Raw genomic sequence first — 19,343 nt, forward strand, 5'->3', positions numbered from 1 at the left:
AGAGGCGATGCCTGGGGAGCTGAAAGCCGAGGAGGGGGCAGGCGGGTGGGGCGCTGGCGCTTGCAGGGCAGGATTTGCCAGGGAGGGGTGCGCTGCGGTGCCTCCCGCTGGCTGTGGCCCAAGGAAGTGGCGATAAAGCCACTTGTCGTTCACTCTGGTCCCTAGTGACGGCCGACTTGGCGTGTCAGTGAACTACACAGCCAATAGGCAAAGTGGGGTGCAAATTGCTCCCCTCCCCCCCCGGTACAGAACAACACCCCCCCTGCTCCAATGTGAGCGACGCGGGTTGGCCAGCTTGTGTTTACACCTTTATTGAAATCGAATTGGGATCTACATGGTGAAATGTACAAAAGGAAAACAGCCGGCAGGGGAGGGAGACTGGTATAAAAAAACCCCAGGTTGGGGCAGGGTGTGGGGAAGAGGGAGGGGCTTAAAACAAGGGGCGGGGTGTCTGATTCAGAAGAAATCCACGTCTTCAGGGGCGTCCAGGTCTCTGTACTCGACGATGGCGCGAGGGTCACCCCGAACCATCCTGGGGGGGGAGAGAGAGGGGGTGAACGCCGCGGGCCCGTCCAGCCCCACATCCGCTCGGCGGCGGCTTCCCCCGTCCCCACCTACCTGTTCCGCGGTTTGTTGAGGTAGCCCCCCTGCCCCCGGAAGGTGTCGTAGTTACCCCGGCCAGCAGCGTAGGGGGCAGGAGGGTAGGGGGGGCCGCCTGCGGGAGGGACGGACAGACGCATGTTAGCAGAGAAGTAAACCAAGCATGATCTTGTATTTAGAGGCTGGTTATCCGGGGACCCCTCGCACAGCACTGAGATGCGGCCACCTCTGGGGCAGGGCAGCTGGTTACACGGGGACCCCTCGGCCAACCCTAAATCCCCAGGTTGCTGCTGCATTAGGGGCCTGCACCGACTGTGAGGGGAGAGCACCCCCCCATGGAGCCCCCCCAACTTACCACCATATCCCATGATGGGCGGGCGAGGCTGTCCGTAGGGCATTAGCCCCTGGGGTGCCTGGTGCGGGTACGGCAGCCCAGGGGTGAGACCTGTAACGGGGGGAAGAAAGGAAGGGCAGAGGCTTAAGACTGGTGTCCCAGCCCCCCCTGCTCTAACCCCTAACATCCCCTCCCCTCCCAGAGCCGGGGAGAGAACCCAGGCGTCCGGGCTCCACCCCCCCCGCTCTAACTCACTGGTTCCCCCCCGGGGTGCCCCTGCCAGGCGAGCTGTGGCCCCAGGAGGACAGGGCCGGGCGTGACACCTCCCCGCTCCCCCCGGGGGGCGCTACCTACCCTGGCCCGGCACGGGGGGCTGGCTGGGTTTGAGCTCGGGCAGGGCCGGCCGCTTGGCGTCCATGAGGAAGTTGTTGAAGAAGGAAACCTCTTTCTTCACCTCCTCGATCTTCTCGGCGTGCTTGTTGAAGATGTGCTTGCGCACGAACTCGGGGCCCTGCAGGGAGGCAGAGAGGGTGTCAGGCCAGGGGTCCCCCCCAGATCCCCTCCCCCCCGCCCCATCCAGCCCCCCCCCCCGGAACTCCCCCACCTTGAATTTCTTGCCGCTGAGTGGGCAGAGCCACTTGTCCTTGCCCAGCTCCTGGGTATTGGCCGTGACGAACTTCTCCACCTCCTGCTCCGGGTCCTTGCGGCCCATCTTCTGCGCCTCCTCCTCCGACAGCGACTCGCGCACGGTGCAGAGCGGCGCCAGCTTCTCCTCCAGGGTCTTCTGCCACTCGGCCACTGCGGGGAGAGTCCGGGTGTGCTGGCTGCCGGCTGCCCCGCTGCGCCCCGCCCCGCCACACCCGCTGCCTCCAGAGAAGCCAGGTGTCCTGGCTGCCGGCCACCCCTCTCTGACCACTAGCCCCCACTCTCCCCCTCCCCAGAGTCGGGCAGAGAATCCAGGCGTCCTGACTCCCAGCCCCGCGGCTCCAACCCACCAGACCCCTTGCCCTCCCCACGCAGAGCCCGGCAGGACAGAGAAGCCAGGCATCCGGCGGTACCTTCCCCGTGGCTGACGCGGTTGGGGGGCATGGGCCCCCGCACGTGGATGATCCCGCAGCGGTTCGGCATCTCGTCCTCGTTCAGATACTCCGAGGTGTTGTAATAATCCACCGAGTGCACAATGCGCAAGTACAGCAGCAGCTTGTCCAGCACCTGGAGGGGGAGGAGGGGGACACACGGGGGTCATCCCTGCGCCAGAGCCAGTGTCCCCTAGAGGGGGAACGGCCCCCCGCCCCGTTCCCTGCCCCCCTGAGCCAGCCGGGCCCCTCCCGCCTCCCTCTCACCTTGATGAGTTTCTCGTCCCTCTCCACGCTGACCTCGGCCGGGTTCCCCTCCTTGGGGGGCTCGTCGGCCGCCTCCCCGCTCTTGCCCAGCAGCTCCTCTTCCTCGGCGCTCACCTCCTCGATCAGGTAGTCTGTGATGTTCTTCAGGATGGGGTTCTGGGAGGGCAAGCTCTGGGGGGGGGATGACAGGGGAGCGTGAGGGGACACCCGGCCCACAATCCTTTGCAGCGGAGCCTCCCAGAAGCCTTTGCTGTAGTCTGGGAATGGCGGGGGGGGGTGAGGGGACCCATGGCCTGATCCCAGGGGGCTGGACCTGGTCCCCCCAGTCCCGGGAGGGTGGCCAGCCTCAGATGGGTTGTTTGCTCAGGCACAACACCGCGAAGGATTCTGGGATGGGGGGGGGCAGGGCAGGGCCTCCCCCAGAGCAAAGGGGCCCCCCCCCAGGTACTGACCGAAACCTGGGAGGCCTCGCGGGGCTGCCCCGCCCCCCACAGCTGGGTGCGGTCATCCAAGGCGTGGATGAGCTTGGCGGCCAGCTTGATGTCGTTGCGCACGATGGGCTTGTGCTGCGTGATGCCGTTGACGTTGCGGACGCGGCGGGTCAGGTCGCGGTTCACCCCAGGGCTCAGCTCGCACTCCCGCAGCTGGGGGAGGGGGGAAGAGACCCGAGCTGAGCAAGAAGCGGCCACCTCTGGGGCAGAGCAGCCGGTTATACAGGGATCCCTCGCCCGGTGCTGAGATGCAGCCACCTCTGGGGCGGAGCGGCCGGTTATACAGGGATCCCTCGCCCGGTGCTGAGATGCAGCTACCTCTGGGGCGGAGCGACGGTTATACAGGGATCCCTCGCCCGGTGCTGAGATGCAGCCACCTCTGGGGCGGAGCGGCCGGTTATACAGGGATGCCTCGCCCGTTGCTGAGATGCAGCCACCTCTGGGGCGGAGCGGCGGTTATACAGGGATCCCTCGCCCGGTGCTGAGATGCAGCCACCTCTGGGGCGGAGCGGCCATTTGCACAGGGATCGGTTGCTTGGACACCAGGGGAGCGCCCGGTGAGCTGCCACCCTGGGGCATTGGGACCAGCCCTGACTGCCAGGGACAGCGCCCCCCGGAGATGTCGCTGAGATTGGGGGCAGGGCCGTGGGTGCTTGTGGAAAGACCCCTCCTCCCCCCAGCAGGCCCGGCGTGCTTACCCGGATGTTCTGCAGGCTCCAGCAGATCTCCTTGATGTTGACGCTGCGGTCGAAAGTGACCCAGCCCCTGCGGAAAAACCTGGAAGCGGACAGGCACTGTTAGCGCCCGGGGCGTGCCCGGTTCTAGCTGTGCCAACCGGTGCCCCCTGCCACTGCCTGGCTCCCAGCCAGCCCAGCCCCACAGGCACGGCTCGCGTCAGCCCCATCCCACCGCTCGGACGTCCTGCCCAGGGACGCCACTCACCTCCTCTCGGGCTGGGGGTCGGACAGGGCCACTCGCATGAAGCCGGGGTAGCGCTTGCAGAGCTGTGGGGGGAAGGGGGAGAGAGACAGGGGGCATCAGGAAGGGGGCCAGACCCCAGGGCGTGGCAGCAGGATGGAGACCCCTTGGGCACGCCCCGGTTAGGGGCCGCCGGGTCCGCTCCCCCCTTGCTCACCGCCACGATCTCAGCCTGGGAGATGTTCGGGGCGATGTTGCGCATGAAGAGGGAACAGGTCTTGTGCAGGGGGCGGGGCTTGCACTCCCCTTCCTTCTCCTTGGCCTTCGCCGCCGCTTCCTCCTCTTCCTCCTTAGGCTTCTTCTCTTCCTTGCGCTTCTCCTCTGCATCCGGCACACCAGAGAGTGAGGGAGGGTGGGGCTGGCCGCGGGTCCTGCTCCCTGCCCCCGCCTCCCATGGGGCCGAGTGGGAGCCGACACCCCTTAGAAGGGGCAGGCCCTGTGCCCCTTCCCCACGTCCCTCAAGCTGGCCAGTCCCCGCCCTGGCACCTCCCAGAGGGGAACGGCCCCGCGCTTGCCATTTACCCTCCTTGTCCTCGTCCTCGGCCTGGCCACTCTCCGACTCCGTCTCCGACTCCGAGACGCTGCCCTCGTCGTAGCTGTCGTCTCCGCTGCGCTTCCGCTTGCGCTTCTTGCTGACCTGAGAGCGGAAAAGGGGGCGCCCGGTGAGCAGAGGGACTGGCGGGGCAGGACTAATCAGGAAGGGGCAGGGCCAGTTAGAAGGGGGAGGAGCACAGGGGAATGGGCGGGGCCAGTCAGAAGGGGGAGGAGCCTGGGCAGGGAGGGGGTGGGACTCCAGGCCCCACCTTTTTGGTTTCTTTCTCCACTTCTTCCTCCTTCCCTGGCTTCTCTTCTTCCTCCTCTAAGGATTTCTTCGCTTTATCCTCAACTGGTTCATCACCGTCAGCCTGGGGAGGAGAGACAGGGGGCACCCGTCAGCAACTCTGGACCCCCACCCCAAGCGACCCCAGCTGCCCCCCCATGATAACAGACCTCTACCCGGGTCCTTCAGACCAGCACCCATCACCCTGGCCCCTGGGCGAGTAGGCCCGATGGAGAAACTGAGGCACGGCAAAGTCGAGCCGGAATCTGAACCCGGATTTAACCCTTTGCTGGCTGCCCTGACCTTTTTGTTTTCCTCCTTCTTGTCTTCTTTGTCCGAGCCCTTGCGGTCTGCATCGGACAGGCGGCTCTCCTCTTTCTTCCCCAGCTCGGCCTTATCCTGCCGCTCTTCCTCTTCCTCCTGATCCAGGATCTTCAGGTCGTTCTCCGTGCCTCCCTCCATCTTGATGACAGCTGTGGGGCGTGGGAGAGAAAAGGTTGGCGAGGGGCAGCTGCCCTACAATCCGGGGTTCCAGGCGACACGGCCGGACCCCCGGCGCGACCGTACACAAGGAAAAAGCGGCTCCCTCGTGCAGACATGAACAGAAACAGGGGATAAAAGAGCTACTACTGCTGGCGCAGGGGAGGATCTCCCTTCAGCTCCCGCGGTAGAGGCACAGGTGGTTGGATTCAAAGGTCAGAGGGTGCCAAAACAGCCAGGATTTTGGGAACCGACGGAGAGCTTCCAGCCCCCAGCGCCCCAAGACAGCCATGATCTTTGGCACCAATGGGTGGGGGTTTCCAGGAAAAAAGCAGCTGCCCTTCAACCCGCCCCCCACCAGTACCGGCATCCAGCATCTTGACGATGGCGTTAGCTTTGTCGATATCCAGCAGCAGGCTCTCGAACCAGCCGTTGTCCATGAGGTAGAGGAAGACGCTGAGCCGGTTCTGCAGGGCGCTGTGGGCCTCCTGCTTCCTCTTCCCCGCTTCGTCCGGGTGGTACTTGGAGCGGAACCTTTGAGCCGGGAGGGAAGGGAAAAGGCAGACGGGGAGAGATCATCAGAACGGGTCTGGGGCAGGGGGATGGGGGGGGACGCTCCGCCCAGGCCGCTAAAGGATTCACGCATGCATGTTGCGTTGGAAAGCGAGGGGAGGCATCATAAAAAGATGGCGGGGTGGGGGAAGCGGGGAGGAGCCCCCCTCCCCGCCCCGATCTTATTTACTGACGATTCAAGATGGACACTGGTGAGGAAAAAAGGATTTTGCCACATCGGGTTTTTTTTTGACGCTCGCTACCAACCACCGGAGACTAAAGTTGGGCAGGGAAAGGGAGCAAAGCGCCTGGTGGACGACGCTGAAATCGGGTGCTCGGATCCTGGCTAAACTGCAAGAGGCCAACCAGCCAACAGCGGGTTGGGGGATAGATTGAGGGCTAGGATGCCTGGGTTCAATCCCCAGCTCGGGGATGGGGTGTAGTGGGTTAGAGCAGGGAGCCAGAACTCCTGGGTTCTCCCCAGGGGTGTCGTTTTCCCTCCCTGGGGGCTGTTCAGACAGTGCTGGCTGGGCTCTGACAAAACCGTGGCGCCGTCAGGATACAGACAGCAACAGACGCCCAGCTGGGGTCTGCTGGCCACCACCCCATGGGAACCAACGGGGCCGGATCCCAGCTGGCATCAGTCGGCCGGAGTTCTGTGGGGTGGAACAGGGGCAGATCCCCCCAGCTGGAAGATTGGGACCCAGGTTCTGTCCTTAGCACCACTCCTACTCCCCTAGGTGTCCCCTCACCTTCGGCTCGCTAGAGGACAAGGTCTTTGGGGCAGGGTCCCTCACTAGCTAACCCCTAGCTAGCACACAACCCTTCCACCCGGAGAGCCCAACGTCTTCAATTCGGTGCCCGATCCCAACGGGGGCGGGGAGCTCCAAATGCTACCATGACACCAGAGTTTGATGCTAGTCAGGTGCCTAACTCCCCTGGATGCCCGTGGGAGTCAGACACCTAAATTTCCCCCAAAAGAAACCAAGATCCCGGGCCAGGATTTAAACGTCCACTTGTTTTCGAGCCAGTGGGCAATGGATTTTCAAGGGACCGTCGCTGGCGGGCAGGTAGGGGGGTAAATCGAGAGACCGGTTTCTACCTCAGGGGAGGAGGAAAGGAAAATCTTTGATGTTTTGAGGTATATATGTGTTTAAAGACTTGAGCTCCGATTGAATAAGACAGAACACGTGTCATACATACACTTAGGATCAACTCCAGCCTTCCGACGGGAGCCCCGAGAAATTCCTTCGGTGGTTTTAAACACGGGTGCTTTATTTTGGCTACCCAGTGAGGACACTTGCGCGCTCTCTCTCGCCGGGCGGTTTGTTTAACCGAAAACAACAAAAAAAAATCCCGGGTCGGGTGGTTTTTTGCAGCTGGCTGTCTGCTTCCTGACCACTGTACGTTCAGCTACGCACTGCATTGTGCTCAGTGCTCCAACCCTAGCTATCTAACTAAAAAAAAAAAGACGCGCGAGAGAGAAGCGGGAACGAAAAAACCAAAAAAAAAATCAAGAGAGCTAGATTCTCCAGGCGGACGGCAAAAGTGACTTCTGACTTTGAATTCTCTTGGTTCTGGCACTTGGGAGGAGGGGAGAAAAGGGTCAATTAACAATTAGCATCCACACACACACCACAAAAAAATAATAATTAAAAAAAAACGGAAGAGACGGCCGTTAAAATGAAGAGCTGCCTGTCAGAGCGCGTCTAAGAACCTCACGCAGCGGCCAAGAACCTCACCCAAGAGCCACCGCACAGGCAATGGTCCTACGCTCACCACGGGGGTCTCGGTACCCCTGATTTGTCGACAGGGGAAACTGAGGCACGATGGCTTATGCCCTGGCTCTGAGAGGGGAGCGGGGCCTAGTGGGTTAGAGCAGGGGAGGGCTGGGAGCCAGGACTCCTGGGTTCTCTCCCAGGTCTGGGAAGGGAGTGGGGGCTAGTGGTTAGAGCAATGGGGGCTGGGAGCCAGGACTCTGGATTCTCTCCCAGGTCTGGGAAGGGAGTGAGGGCTAGTGGTTAGAGCTGGGGGGGGGGGAGAGGTAGTGTTCTCTAGTGGCTAGGAGTCAGGATGTCAGAGTTCTATATCCATCTCAGATACGTGACCTTGGGCAAATCATATCACTTTGTGCCTCAGTTTCCCCTCCTTCCTGTCTAGACTGGACACTTTGGGACAGGGACTGTTGCTTGCTGGTGCCCGGGACAAGGGGGGGCCCAGGTATCAGTGGAGGGGCCCTGTCAATCTCTGCCAGGGGTCCCCCTCCACTCTTGGACCAGGTCTCTAGCCGCTACCACAACGTATGCAAGAAACCATTCCTGTTTTACAGAGGGGGAAACCGAGGCGAGGGAGGGAGGGGGGGCTGCCCATCAGAAGCTTCGGGCCAAGCAGGCTCTCAGCGCTTGCCCCGCTCCTCCAGAACGCGTCCATGACCCCAACGCCCGCTCAGGAGCGTGGCAAAAGCACCTCGCCAACAGCGCCGCTGAGCAAGCGACAGCTGGGACCACGGGCCAGGAAAGAGCGGGGTGCGGGGACCTCTCCCCTGCGCCCCCCAACACTGAGCTCCACCCACGACCGGACTGCCGGGATGACCCATCTCATCTCACAATTCCTTTCTGTCCCTGCACACCAAGATTCCCCTGGGGCACGATGCAGGGGCCTGCGCCCCCCGCCCCACCCTGCGAGTCGTGTTTTTTAGCGCAGGAGGGGCTGGCCGGAGCCCCGTGGGACGGGCGAGATCCGAAGGAAAGCTCCACGGGATCAGGAGACAGGCTGGCCCCACAGATCGCTCGGAAAGGGTCGCGACCCCAGAGCTTGGACTAGGGGACAGCTAAGGAGCTAGCGACAGCAGAAGCGAGGGACCCAACTAGCCTGCGTTCTAGTATAGGTGCTGGCCACCCTGGATCGGAACCACTGGGCCCCTACCCTGTCTGAGATGAAAATGGCTGGTCTGTGAACTGCAACATCCCACTCCCCCATACTGGATCAGAACCGCTGGTCTGTGTATGCAACATCCCCACCATCCCTACAGTGGATCAGAACCGCCGGCACGCCTGCCCCCTCACCGCCTGCCCAACCGGATCAGAACCGCTGGTCTGTGTATTGCAACATGACAAGCTCCTCCATGCTTGGGTCAGAGCCACCGGTCCGTTTATTGGCAGACTCCCCCATCCCTGCCCAATCGGATCAGAACCACAGATCCAATGCGGCAGCACCCCCACCTCCTCCCTGCATCAGATCGGAACGTCTGGCCTGTGAATTTCAACACCCCCAGCACTGAATCAGACCCCGCCCCCCCGCCACCGCCCAAAAAACTCCTGCCCAATCTGACCTGCTGGGTCGGTCTAGTTCTGTCTCTGAACCGGATCAGAACCCCGCGACCGCCCCTCCCCCCCAGCACGCACACACTCACACAGGGGAAACTGGGACCGCGCCCCGAGGCGGACGTACCATTCCTCGTCCTTGTGCGCCAGGAAGAAGTCCTGCATCTGCTGGCGCCGGAAGTCCAGCTTGTATTCATTGTAGCGCTTGACGGCCTCCGTCTCGTCCACCGAGTCGTCCAGGGACAGCAGGAACTCCTTGAAGCTCTTCATGACCGGCGGCGCCATCCCCACGTCCACCTCCGCGATGTTGCCCAGTCTGCTCGGAGGGGGCCGATAGGGTCAGCACACGGGGGCCAGCAGGCGGGGCAGGGGGGGATGTAAAGACAGGGGCTGGGCTATTTACCTGGCCTGGATGGGCAGCAGGTGGTGCTGCTGCATGACGTGCATGTCGGGGTGCGCCCAGGGCTGGGGGGGCCCGTAGGTGGGGCCGGCGGTTGCCCCGCTGTAGGGCATCTCATACCCGCTGTGGTAGGGGTCAGCGCTGTGCTCATCCCTGCAGGGACAGGAAAGGGGGGGGGTCAAAATCACTTTGAGGAAGGTTTGGCCAAGAGGGGGGCTGCAGAGTTTCTCAAATGCAGCCACCAAGGGCTTTTCGTGCAGCCACAGCCTCTGGGGCGGTGATGGGGGGTGCCCATCCAGGGGACTTGGGCAAATCTGCTGTGAAACATGGCATTTGTGTGTTCGTTAAGGTCGCTTTCCAGAGCGGCAGACTTGCTGGCAAATCTAAAAAGACAAGCAACCAAAGAACAAACGGAACAGCAACAGACCGACCCGTGTCTATTCTGGTTCGGGCCAGTAAAGAAGAGAGACAACTGCCCGTTATTTTTGTTATTGAGCCTGCAAAAAAAACCCCAACCCTACGTAAATAAAATACCATGATTTGGAGCAACGTGACGTGGCCGGGAAAAGGGCAAACGTGACGGAAGGCCCGTCTGACAGACAAATCGCACTTGTTTAGTCTCCTGGAGGAGGGCGCTGACTGCTCTCTATGAAGGCATTAGGGAAAGGGCAGAGTAATCGGCGTGAAAGGCGGTACGGGTGCGGCTGGGGAGAAACCGGCCCTGCGCAGTTTCACGTGGGAAATGAGACGATTTCTAACCCTCAGAGGGACACGGCTCTGGATCAGCCTGGACCAGTGGTGGGGGCAAACAGCTCAACTAGTCTTAAGAGGATTTTATGCACTCGAATTTATGAGTGCAATTGTATGACAGGGCAGCTTGTGCTGGGGGAGGAAGGGGGGGCAGCCCCGATAGCCCTGGGGGTCCCTTTATGTTCCTAACGGCCGTGCTACAGGATTTCAGCCAGCCAACATTAGAGGTCAGGAAGCATATTCTGGGAGGTTTTCTTTTAAAATTTTCTGCCTCCAAAGCACCAGGAACAGCCATGGGACGTCAGAGAGGGTGGGCCAGGCCTCCGAGGGGGCAGCAAGCGTTCCTTCGCTCAGGAGCTTGGCTCGCCGGTTCTTGCTCACACACTCAGCGTCCAAGCGACTGCCCCCCGGTGGGGCGGGAAAGATTCGTCTCCCAGTTCAGCTCGGCAGTGACCCTGGGGGAGAGTTTCACTTTCCTCTGCACCGTGGGGTGCGGGTCACTTGCCGGAATCACCCGGGTCTCTTTCGCTTCATCATCTCCCTCGGGCCACAGTGCACCAAACCCCGCCCGCTCTCTGCCCCCGATACGTAACCATCTAACCTACTGTGGGCCCTGACCCTTTGCTCCCACTCCAGCTGTGGGGTTCCCTGCGCGGGTGCTGGCAGATTTATCTTCGACGGGCCCACTGCCAGGGCAGGGTCCCCACGTAGCGTTCACTCACCAGTCACGGCGCATGCGTTTCTGGGGGGGGCTCAGCTCGTGGCGGGGGGGAGAGAAACGCTCCCGGCGGTTGCGGTCGTAGTCCCGGTACTCGCCCCGGCTCCGGCGCTCCCGGCCACGGTCCCACTCCCTGTGGGGGGCAGACAGTCCCATCACACCCCGATACACTCCTCCGCCGGGGGACATCGACACCCCCACTATAGCCCTCCGTCCAGCATGGGGCGGATCAGCCACACAGAGATATCCCTCAGTTTTCTACCTTACCCCCCATCCCAGGGCAAATCACGCAGAGAAATATCCCTCCACAGCGCCTACGCCACACCGGAGCAAGTCACCAACAGATGTATCCCTCCGCTCCTGCCCCCCAAGAAGCAAATCACCCCCCCCACACACACACACGTACCACTCAGGGGGTAAGTCACCCACAGATATATCCCTCTACAGCGCCCCCCCAGCCCGGGCAAATCAACCCCACACACGTATCCCTCCACCTCGGGGGCCAAGGCTCCTGCACAGAGGTGTCCCTTTGCCCCGGGGATTGGACCCTCTGGACTCCCCAGGCTCCACACCTGTCGTTCCAGTCGTCCCGGCGCCGGTCATCGCGTTCCCGGGAGCGGTCGTAGTCGCTTCTCTCCCTGCGAAACTTGTCCCTGCGCCGGCGGTCGTACTCGTCGTCACTGTCGCCCATGGCACCGGGGGACGGGGGGAGAGCTGCGCACGGGGCAAGGGTGGGCGGCAGCGGGTTATCACAGGGATGCCCCTTCGCGCGGCGCCCAGCTCTGGGGAGGGGTGGCTGCTTGTAACGGGGGGACCCCGTCGCCCACCACGGAGACGATGGGGACGGGGCCTTTCTGCGGGGAGACCCAGGACTGGAGAAGCTGGGAGCCCCCCCGTGAAGACAGAGGCCAAGACCCGGCCCTGCCCCCCACCCCCTGAGCTCAGCCGGGCTCCCCAGCTCCCCCTGAAGGAAGGCAACTTCCCCAGCCCAGAGACCCTACTTGGGGCCTTCCAACCTCCGCCCCCACCGGGACCTTACACCCCGCCCCTCCCCCAGCCCACCCCCCACTGGGACCTTCTAACCTCCGCCCCTCTCCCCCCCAACCCATTGGGACCTCCCACCCAAGCCGAGCCTCCCCCGGGCCCCTCACTGGCACCTTCCGACCCCCGCCCGGCCTCGCTCCGACTCGCTCAGTCTCACCTCGCGCTGCGTCTCGGCTCCGCCCCGCTCGCTTCCGCGCGCCGCCGGTCCCCGGATGAAACCGGAAGTGACGTCTGGGCGGAAACCGGAAGCCGCATCGCGCGACTCTACGGTTCCGGCGAGGCGCTGGGGGGGGGGGGAAGGGAAGCGGACTATACGAGTCGGAGGGGGCGCTCTAGCGCGGGAGAGCTCTCTGGTACATTTGAAAAAGACGTTCTAGGACGGAAGGAATCTATGGTGCGGGAGGCAGGGACGCTCTAGGACGAGGGGACTCCATGGTAGAGGAGACGAGGGGGCGGCAGGGACACTGGTGCGGGAGGTGAGCGACGCTCTAGCGCTGGGGGGGCGGAGCTGGTCGGAGGGGACGCTCTAGGGCGGGGCGGCGCTCTAAGGCAGAAAGTGAACTCGATGGTACAGGGGCAGCCGCTCTAGAGGGAGCCGGGGTGGACTCTATGGCCTGGGAAGCGGGACACTCTAGGCCAGTCCCACCCAGGCGCTGCCCCAGAGGGGGACGCTCTAGCCTGCGGAGAGGAAAGGCTCCAGTTCTGGTCGGACTCCTGGGTTCTCTCCCCGGATCTGGGAGGGGAGTGGGGGCTAGTGGTTAGAGCGGGGGGGGCTGGGAGCCAGGACACCTGGGTTCTCTCCCTAGCTCTGTGGGGGTTTGACTCAATGTCCTCCCCTCCCCCCATCTCCAAGGTCCTGGGGGGCAAAGGCCCTCTCAGGCATCTCCAGCCAGGGCTCAGCGGGGGGTGTTAGAGAGCGGGGGGGGGGGGGGTGTGATATGAATCACAGAGGCGGCAGCAGCTTTATTACAAATCCCAACATTTAATATATTCCATTAAACAGCCAGACATATTGTGAATGGGGGGAGAGAATCACAGATTTAAGGGCAACTCCACCCCCCCCCTCCCCTCAACATCCAGCTGCCTTCACACAGTCTCGGGGGGACACCCCCCCACCCCAGATGGACACATCCAAAGATGCGAAAGGAAGGGGGCAGTGGACGCAGGGGAGGGGGCAGCGACATATCACAGAGGGTCACTGGAGGTCCAGGACGTATCCCAGAATTCCCTGAGAAGAGGATCCAGAGGGAGAGCAGGGTGTCCCATCATCCTCCGAGGCGGATGCTCTGGATTATCTGGAAGATAGCTGCGGGGGGCAAGGGACCAAAGTGAGGCTGGAGTGGAGTTGGGGGGGGGGAGACGTTAACCATCCCCCCCCCCCCCGAGGCTGGTCCATGGGGAAAGCACTGGCCAAGGACTCAGAAGACCCCACTGCATGTCTGCATAGAGCATGCCAGGCTCCAGCCCCTCTTCCGGATCCTCTGGAGCTTGGCCTACCTCTCCCCCCAACCCAACCAGCCTTGGGAGGGGGAGGAGCCTGAGAATAAGCTCCTCCATTATCCCAAGCTGAGCTTCCCACTGCTTCTGAGAATGACAATTCAGGGCTGGGCTCTGGTCCCATTAACAGGTTTCAGAGTCAACAGCCCAAGGCACAGTTCTGTCACTGATGCTGCTAGGACAGTTCACTTCCCCCCCCCCCCCCATTAGCCGCCACCACCACCACCACATTGGCCGTTAACCCATCACACACCCAGCTAACCATGTTAGTTGTCAGCAGGCTTCAGAATCGAGACCGCCCGTGGGCAAGCGACTGCTGTTAGAGGACAGAGAAACACCCTACACAGTAGCAGCTTATGTCTCTGATTCTAGTTAAGCTGCAGACTAGATGCCTGTATGGGGTCTCTCTCAGTGCTAAACACAGTCATTAGGTTTCAGAGTGAACGCAGTATACGGAGAACCCGTCTGCTGATAGTTTCCTGATGGGTTAAGGGTAAAATCAACACAGGGAACCAACCTATAGCTGCTGCTCACCCCAGCCCATTCAAGGGAAGATACAGGCTGGGCACAATCCATCATTAGGTCTCAGAATGAACACACACACAGTGTGTGCTCCTGTCCCAAACTCCCAGCATTAAATTTCAGGGCTAATGTTACACGGGGCTGAATCGCAGCAAACTCAGTCATTAGGTTCAAGGGTGAACATCGCAATTGACACCCTCCCTTCTCTGTCAGACTCCGGTGTAGATACACCATAGGGATGGTGCCCCTGCCTCTAGCCCCATCATTAGGCTCCAGGGTAAACACCGTCCAAGGGCCCAGGATGCCAGAATTAGCTGGGCCACGGGCCACCTCCGACTCTGTCTCATCATTAGGTTCCACGGTTAACAGACGCTCCCCGCCCCACTGACCTGAGCCACAAACCACGAACACGAAGAGGGCCAGCAACCACGGCCCCACGGCGGCTTTCTCCTCTGGGGGGGCTTTCTGGGTAGGACAAAGACAACGTTGGAGAGGGGAAACCGCCCCCGCCCCGCCGGTGCCCCTCACTCCCGACCGGCAGCCCCTGACCCGCCCCGCCCCGCCCCGCCCCTCACTCCCGACCTGCAGCCCCCCACACCCCGCCGGTGCCCCTCACTTCCGCCCGCCCAGCCCTGCCGGTGCCCCTCACTCCCGACCCGCAGCCCCCTGCCCCCCCGTACCGGGGCCCGGTGCAGGCCCCCCCGCTGGGTGATGCTCTTGCTGTGTCTCTCGTTCGCCACCTTCATGCGCTGCACCCCGGACATGATCCCCCGGGTCCCTCAGCTAGGCCTAGCCGCGTGAATCACTGCGCATGCGCTCCGAGAACGAAAAAAGTCGCGGAAAGCTTAAAGGCGCATGCGCCCAGTAGCGAAAGCGGAAGTGAAGTGGCGCTAACACGCATGAGCAGCGAGAGGGGGCTCGCGCGTGACTCTATGCGGTCCTCAGCCGACTTTGCCGAGGGGCGTTTCTGTGCTTACGCAACACATCACGTGCGCTGATGGTCGCTGATCACGTGACGGCGAGAGGAGCCATTTTGTACCCTCTCCCGTACGCATGCGCAAAGTTGAAGCCAAATTGTCCCACCCCCTTCAATGTCACGTGACATGGGACAATGGAAGCCTTGTTACAAACGCCTTCCTGGGGGCGGCCATCTTGATTCCTCTACGCTTTGCCTCATGTCATGTGACCCAGGAATGACGGCAACCTGGGGGCAGCCATCTTGCCTCTCAGGTGTCATGTGATTAAGACACAAGGGACTAAACATCCCCTCCCCCCTTTAAAATAACTCCCAGAGAACCCAGGAGTCCCGGCTCCTAGCTCCGCCCCCCGCTATGACCCGCCAGCTCCCCCACCCCCAGCCCAGCGCATAGAACCCAGGCGTCCGGGCTCCCTGTCACTCACCCCCTGCAGACAGACAAGGCCTGTTTGGGGGCATCTCTGGGGCGGGGCGGCTGGTTATACAGGGACCCCTGGCCTGGCACTGAGATGCAGCCACCTCTGGGGTGGGGCACAGCTTAGTCCAGGACTGGAGTAGCCAGGAGCTCTCCTTCCCTGCCCAGCTGCCAGTTGAGCTGGGGTCCATTGATGGCCGGGGGTGCCAAGTCGCTACTTCCCCAGCCCAGGCCCCCGGCAGGGCAGGGCTGGGGCCACAAGGTGGGTGGGGCCGGGGCAGCTGGGGAAATGAGGTGTCACATCCTGGCCTGACCCCTGCTCCCCTCCCACGGAAACGCAGAACAAAGGGAGTTTCCTGGCTGCAGGGAGAATAGAAGCAGGGAGCCAGGCCATGGGTAGAGCGGGGGAGGGGCCTGTTAGCCCGGACGCCTGAGTTCTCTCCCCAGTTCTGGCAGGGGAGTGGGCAGTAAATTAAGTTCTCCTGCGGGCGGCCTAGAAATGGAGCCAGATGAGGAACATCTGGACAGACGCGTGGGACAGAAGAAGGAACGTCCCTGCCACCCCCAGCCCCACTGGTGCCCCTCATTCCTGCCCCACAGCCCCTGCCAGCCTGGCCCTGGCATTAGACCTGGAAAAGAGATGAGCAGGGTGTGGTTCAGGGGGATGAGGCCACAGGCCGCGTTTATCGCCCCCGTAAGAATATCAAAAAGCCGTCCCATTCACACCCGCAGCCGTGCAGCTCTGCGAGCCGCTGTGCTATAATGCCCGGTCCTCGTGCGTGTTGCTGGAGTCAGCCATGGGGCCAGCCTGGGCACGAGGAGGGAGCTGGGTCTCTGTTGGTTGCGAACCCAACGCTTCAGGCGACAATCGCAGAGCGAGAGATTCCATGTTTGTACCGTCTTTGACACGTCTCTGAGCCCTGCCGTGTCCTGCTGCCACTGGGCTCTGTACAGTCGTTAATCACCAGCTCGTTGCACGCCTGGCTCCTCTCTTCGTTCTGCGCTTTGCCTGGTCCCAGGGCCGGATCCTTCTGGTTTATTTGCATCTGCATCGGGTCTGTCTGCGCCGGTCCCGGGGAGGGCTAACCCTGGGCCCCCCCAGCCCAGCCGGGGTAATTAAAAGCAGCCTGGATCTATAGAGTGACTGAAGCATCCGGCTCCCCCCAGCACGGCCTGGAACTAATTTATCCCCCCTTCGCCGTGGGTCTGGCTCCTGACCCCCGTTGCCCTGGTGGGGCCGGGCAGGGAGATAATGCTGGGGAGCCCAGGGGGCCGCCCCGGGGTCTGTCTGCACTGGTGCCTCCCCGTGCCCCCAGGGGGGGGGCCGGATCGGAGTAACGAGCTTGTGGGAAATGAGCCTTAATTGGGCTGGTTCCTGCCACCCCTCCAGGCCTTTGGCAGGGGTGTCAATGGCTCCCTCCCACACAACACCCCAGCACACGGCCCCCCAACCATCAGCCCCTCTGACCCCCCCAGCTAGTTTCACCCCCCAGCTCACTCAGGGTATAAACCCTCCCCTCCCCCCACTCTGTATCTTCCCCAGCCCCCCCCCCTTTCCATTCATCCATCCCCCTAACTCCATTCACTCCCCTGCCGGGACGCCTAGGTTCTCTCCCCAGCTCGGGGAGGGCAGTGGGGGCTAGTGGTCGGAGCAGGGGCTGGGCTGTGTGTGGTTTGCATTGGTCTGAGCAGGTTTCCTGCCTGGCTCCAGGGAGCCTGAGGAAAACAGGCCCTGGAGCCCCCGCCCCACCCTGCTCTTTCCGCTGCCTCCCCCCCTCCGTGGTCAGTGCGGGGGGAGGGCCTGGGCTCTCTCCATTCCCCTCCTTCCCTCCCCCCCCCCCCCCCGCAGACCAGGAGGGAATCAGAGCGGGGGGGGGGGGGAGAGAACCCAGAAGTCCTGGCTCCCAGCCCCCCACCCCAGTACTGCCTGTGCCCCTCACTCCCGGCCCTGGCTGTTAAAACGGAAGGTAGGGCAGGGACCAGTTGTGTGTGTGGGGGATCGTGGGTTAGTAGTGCTGGGTGGGCAGGAATCACTTTCAGGTGTCAGCAGTGCAGGGGCTCTGACACACAGGGGAGATCCCATTGCAGCCAGCGGGGGGGGGCTGTGTGTGTGTTTGCGCACACCCACTGCTCTACATAGCAACATACAACATGGCGCTCCCCCATTACCCTCCCCCATCGCCCCCCAGTGCCCTGCGAACCAGAGCTGACACTTCGCAGGCTTCACACAGCACTCCGGGACCCCCCTGGCCGTGCCCCCCCAGCGCACACCGCACACAACGCACCGCACAGCCCCCAGAAACACACACAATGCACTCCCCAGGGAAACACACATGAACTGTACACAACACAATGCACCACACAGCCCCCAGAAACACACACACTTCCCACACTCCCCAGGGAAAGACACACACACTGTGCATGCAACACACCACACCATGCTGCCCCCCAGCCCATGCACACACACACAGCTCTAGGCACTCACAGCTCCCTTCACACAACACAATGCAACACACTGCACCTTCCACACCCCCCTCCCCACACACACAGCTCGATGCACACGCCCCCCCCGCACCGCACTCCCCAGTTCTCCACCCTCCCACAGCCCCTTGACACACACCCACTTGTGTAAACACACACACATCCCGCCTTCCCACCGCCCCAGGCCCCCCCCCCCGACCCCCATCCTGCCCCTCCCCCAGCCCCATAGACCCCTCCCTCCTCCTGCAACTGGGAGCAGAATCTTCCCAGCTGCAGCCGGGGTGAGCGGGGTTTGGGGGGTGTGTGCACATTTTCGGGGGGGGGGGGAATCCCCAGGGCAGGAGTTGGGGGGGCTGACCCGGGGGGAGGCGATTCTCCGCACCTAGAACAACTCTGCAGCCGGGGGGGGAGTCGCTTCCCAAAATCTTTCGGCTTGGGCCGGGGCGGCAGAGTTTGGGGCGCCCCGGCAAAGATCTGGGGGTGCTGCTCGACCGCCCCTGCGCGGCCGGGGTCCGGGGAGGGGGGGAACCGCTGGCAAAGATTTTAGCTCGCTCCTCCCCCCGCAGCTCTGCCAAAAGTTTTTTTTTTTGTGGGGGGGCTTTCGACCAAGATCCGGGGGTCCCCCTTTGAAGGCAACGAATTTGGAGGGGGGGCCCGGCTTTTCAGGGGAGGCTCTGAGCAGGAACATTTTTGGGGGTCATAAATAGGGGGCCCCTTGTTGCAAGAGTGGGGGACGCACGGATTTGGGGGGTCTGGGGAGGATTTTGGGGGGTGCATCTTGAAAAGGGGGGGCTCCTGGCAACCCCCCCAGCTCTGGGTTATTTTCTTCTTTCCAGCAGCTGCCTGCAAAATCCCCTGCGCCCCCGCCCGCCCCAGCGCCGCCGTTCCTTTGTCCGCTTCCCAGAGCTATGGGGCGGCGAGCTGGGCCGGGCCCCCTCGCCCCACTCGGGACCCCGCCGGAGCAGCGCTAGATCCGGTCCGCTGGATTCGCTTTGTCTGGCCTCGGCGGCGGGGGTCGATTCGGAGCGGCGCCTCCAGAGCCGGGAGATTGGCGGGGCTCCGGACCCCGGGGCTTGGGAGGATTTCGGGGGTCCGTCCCCCCACCCCCCCCCCCGCCACACACACACACACACACACACACGGGGGGGGGGCTTTTTAGGGGCTCACGGAGTCCGGTCTCTGGGATTTTTCGGGACCCGCTTTTCCAGACCCGGGAGTCTTCAGAGGCGTCGCTTTGCAACTTTTCCAGACCCAGAAAGTTTGGGAGAATCCGGATTTTGTCCCCGGGGGGGCGGATTTTTCCTCCATTTCCTTGCGGGACGCCACTCGGGTAGGGAAAGCGGATTATTCCCCCTCCCCAGACGAGAGGTTTATTTGTGAGGGGTTTTTTCTAGCCGGCGGGGTGGGGGCAGGCTTTAATTTTCCTAGCCTGGGGAGCTATCTGGGTTTGATTTTTTCTAGTTTGGAGAAAACCTGGGTTGAATGTTTGTTACAGATTGGGGGGGAATCTGGGTTTCTCTTTTCTGGATTGCAGGGGGGGAGGGAATCTGGGTTTATTTTTCTCTAGATTTGGGGGGGGGGAGATCTGGGTTTATTTTTCTAGAATTGGGAGCGGATGG

At 62.4% G+C, this 19,343-nt stretch overlaps 2 protein-coding genes across 2 annotated transcripts; both read right to left on the bottom strand.

Annotated features, from left to right (window-relative positions):
* Window positions 1–266: 266 nt before the first annotated feature.
* Window positions 267–12,030, bottom strand: SRRT (serrate, RNA effector molecule). The gene is made up of 20 exons (XM_067556130.1): window positions 11,991–12,030; window positions 11,362–11,503; window positions 10,794–10,922; window positions 9,325–9,474; window positions 9,049–9,237; window positions 5,411–5,580; window positions 4,870–5,039; window positions 4,550–4,651; window positions 4,269–4,383; window positions 3,904–4,067; window positions 3,711–3,772; window positions 3,467–3,545; window positions 2,730–2,921; window positions 2,278–2,448; window positions 1,993–2,146; window positions 1,539–1,732; window positions 1,289–1,445; window positions 956–1,045; window positions 619–715; window positions 267–532 (listed from the first exon to the last, which is right to left on the bottom strand). Exons 2-20 carry the CDS (start codon window positions 11,478–11,480, stop codon window positions 457–459), a joined length of 2,580 nt encoding a protein of 859 aa, XP_067412231.1. The 5' UTR covers window positions 11,481–11,503; window positions 11,991–12,030; the 3' UTR covers window positions 267–456.
* A 765-nt stretch (window positions 12,031–12,795) lies between these two features.
* Window positions 12,796–14,738, bottom strand: LOC137158609 (stress-associated endoplasmic reticulum protein 1-like). The gene is made up of 3 exons (XM_067556423.1): window positions 14,533–14,738; window positions 14,242–14,317; window positions 12,796–13,139 (listed from the first exon to the last, which is right to left on the bottom strand). Exons 1-3 carry the CDS (start codon window positions 14,614–14,616, stop codon window positions 13,099–13,101), a joined length of 201 nt encoding a protein of 66 aa, XP_067412524.1. The 5' UTR covers window positions 14,617–14,738; the 3' UTR covers window positions 12,796–13,098.
* Between the last annotated feature and the right edge of the window lie 4,605 nt (window positions 14,739–19,343).

The sequence above is a fragment of the Emydura macquarii genome, unplaced genomic scaffold (assembly GCF_026122565.2).
Source record: "Emydura macquarii macquarii isolate MOO-44397 ecotype Brisbane River unplaced genomic scaffold, CSIRO-AGI_Emac_v2 contig_306, whole genome shotgun sequence".
Classification (NCBI taxonomy): Eukaryota; Metazoa; Chordata; order Testudines; family Chelidae; genus Emydura; species Emydura macquarii.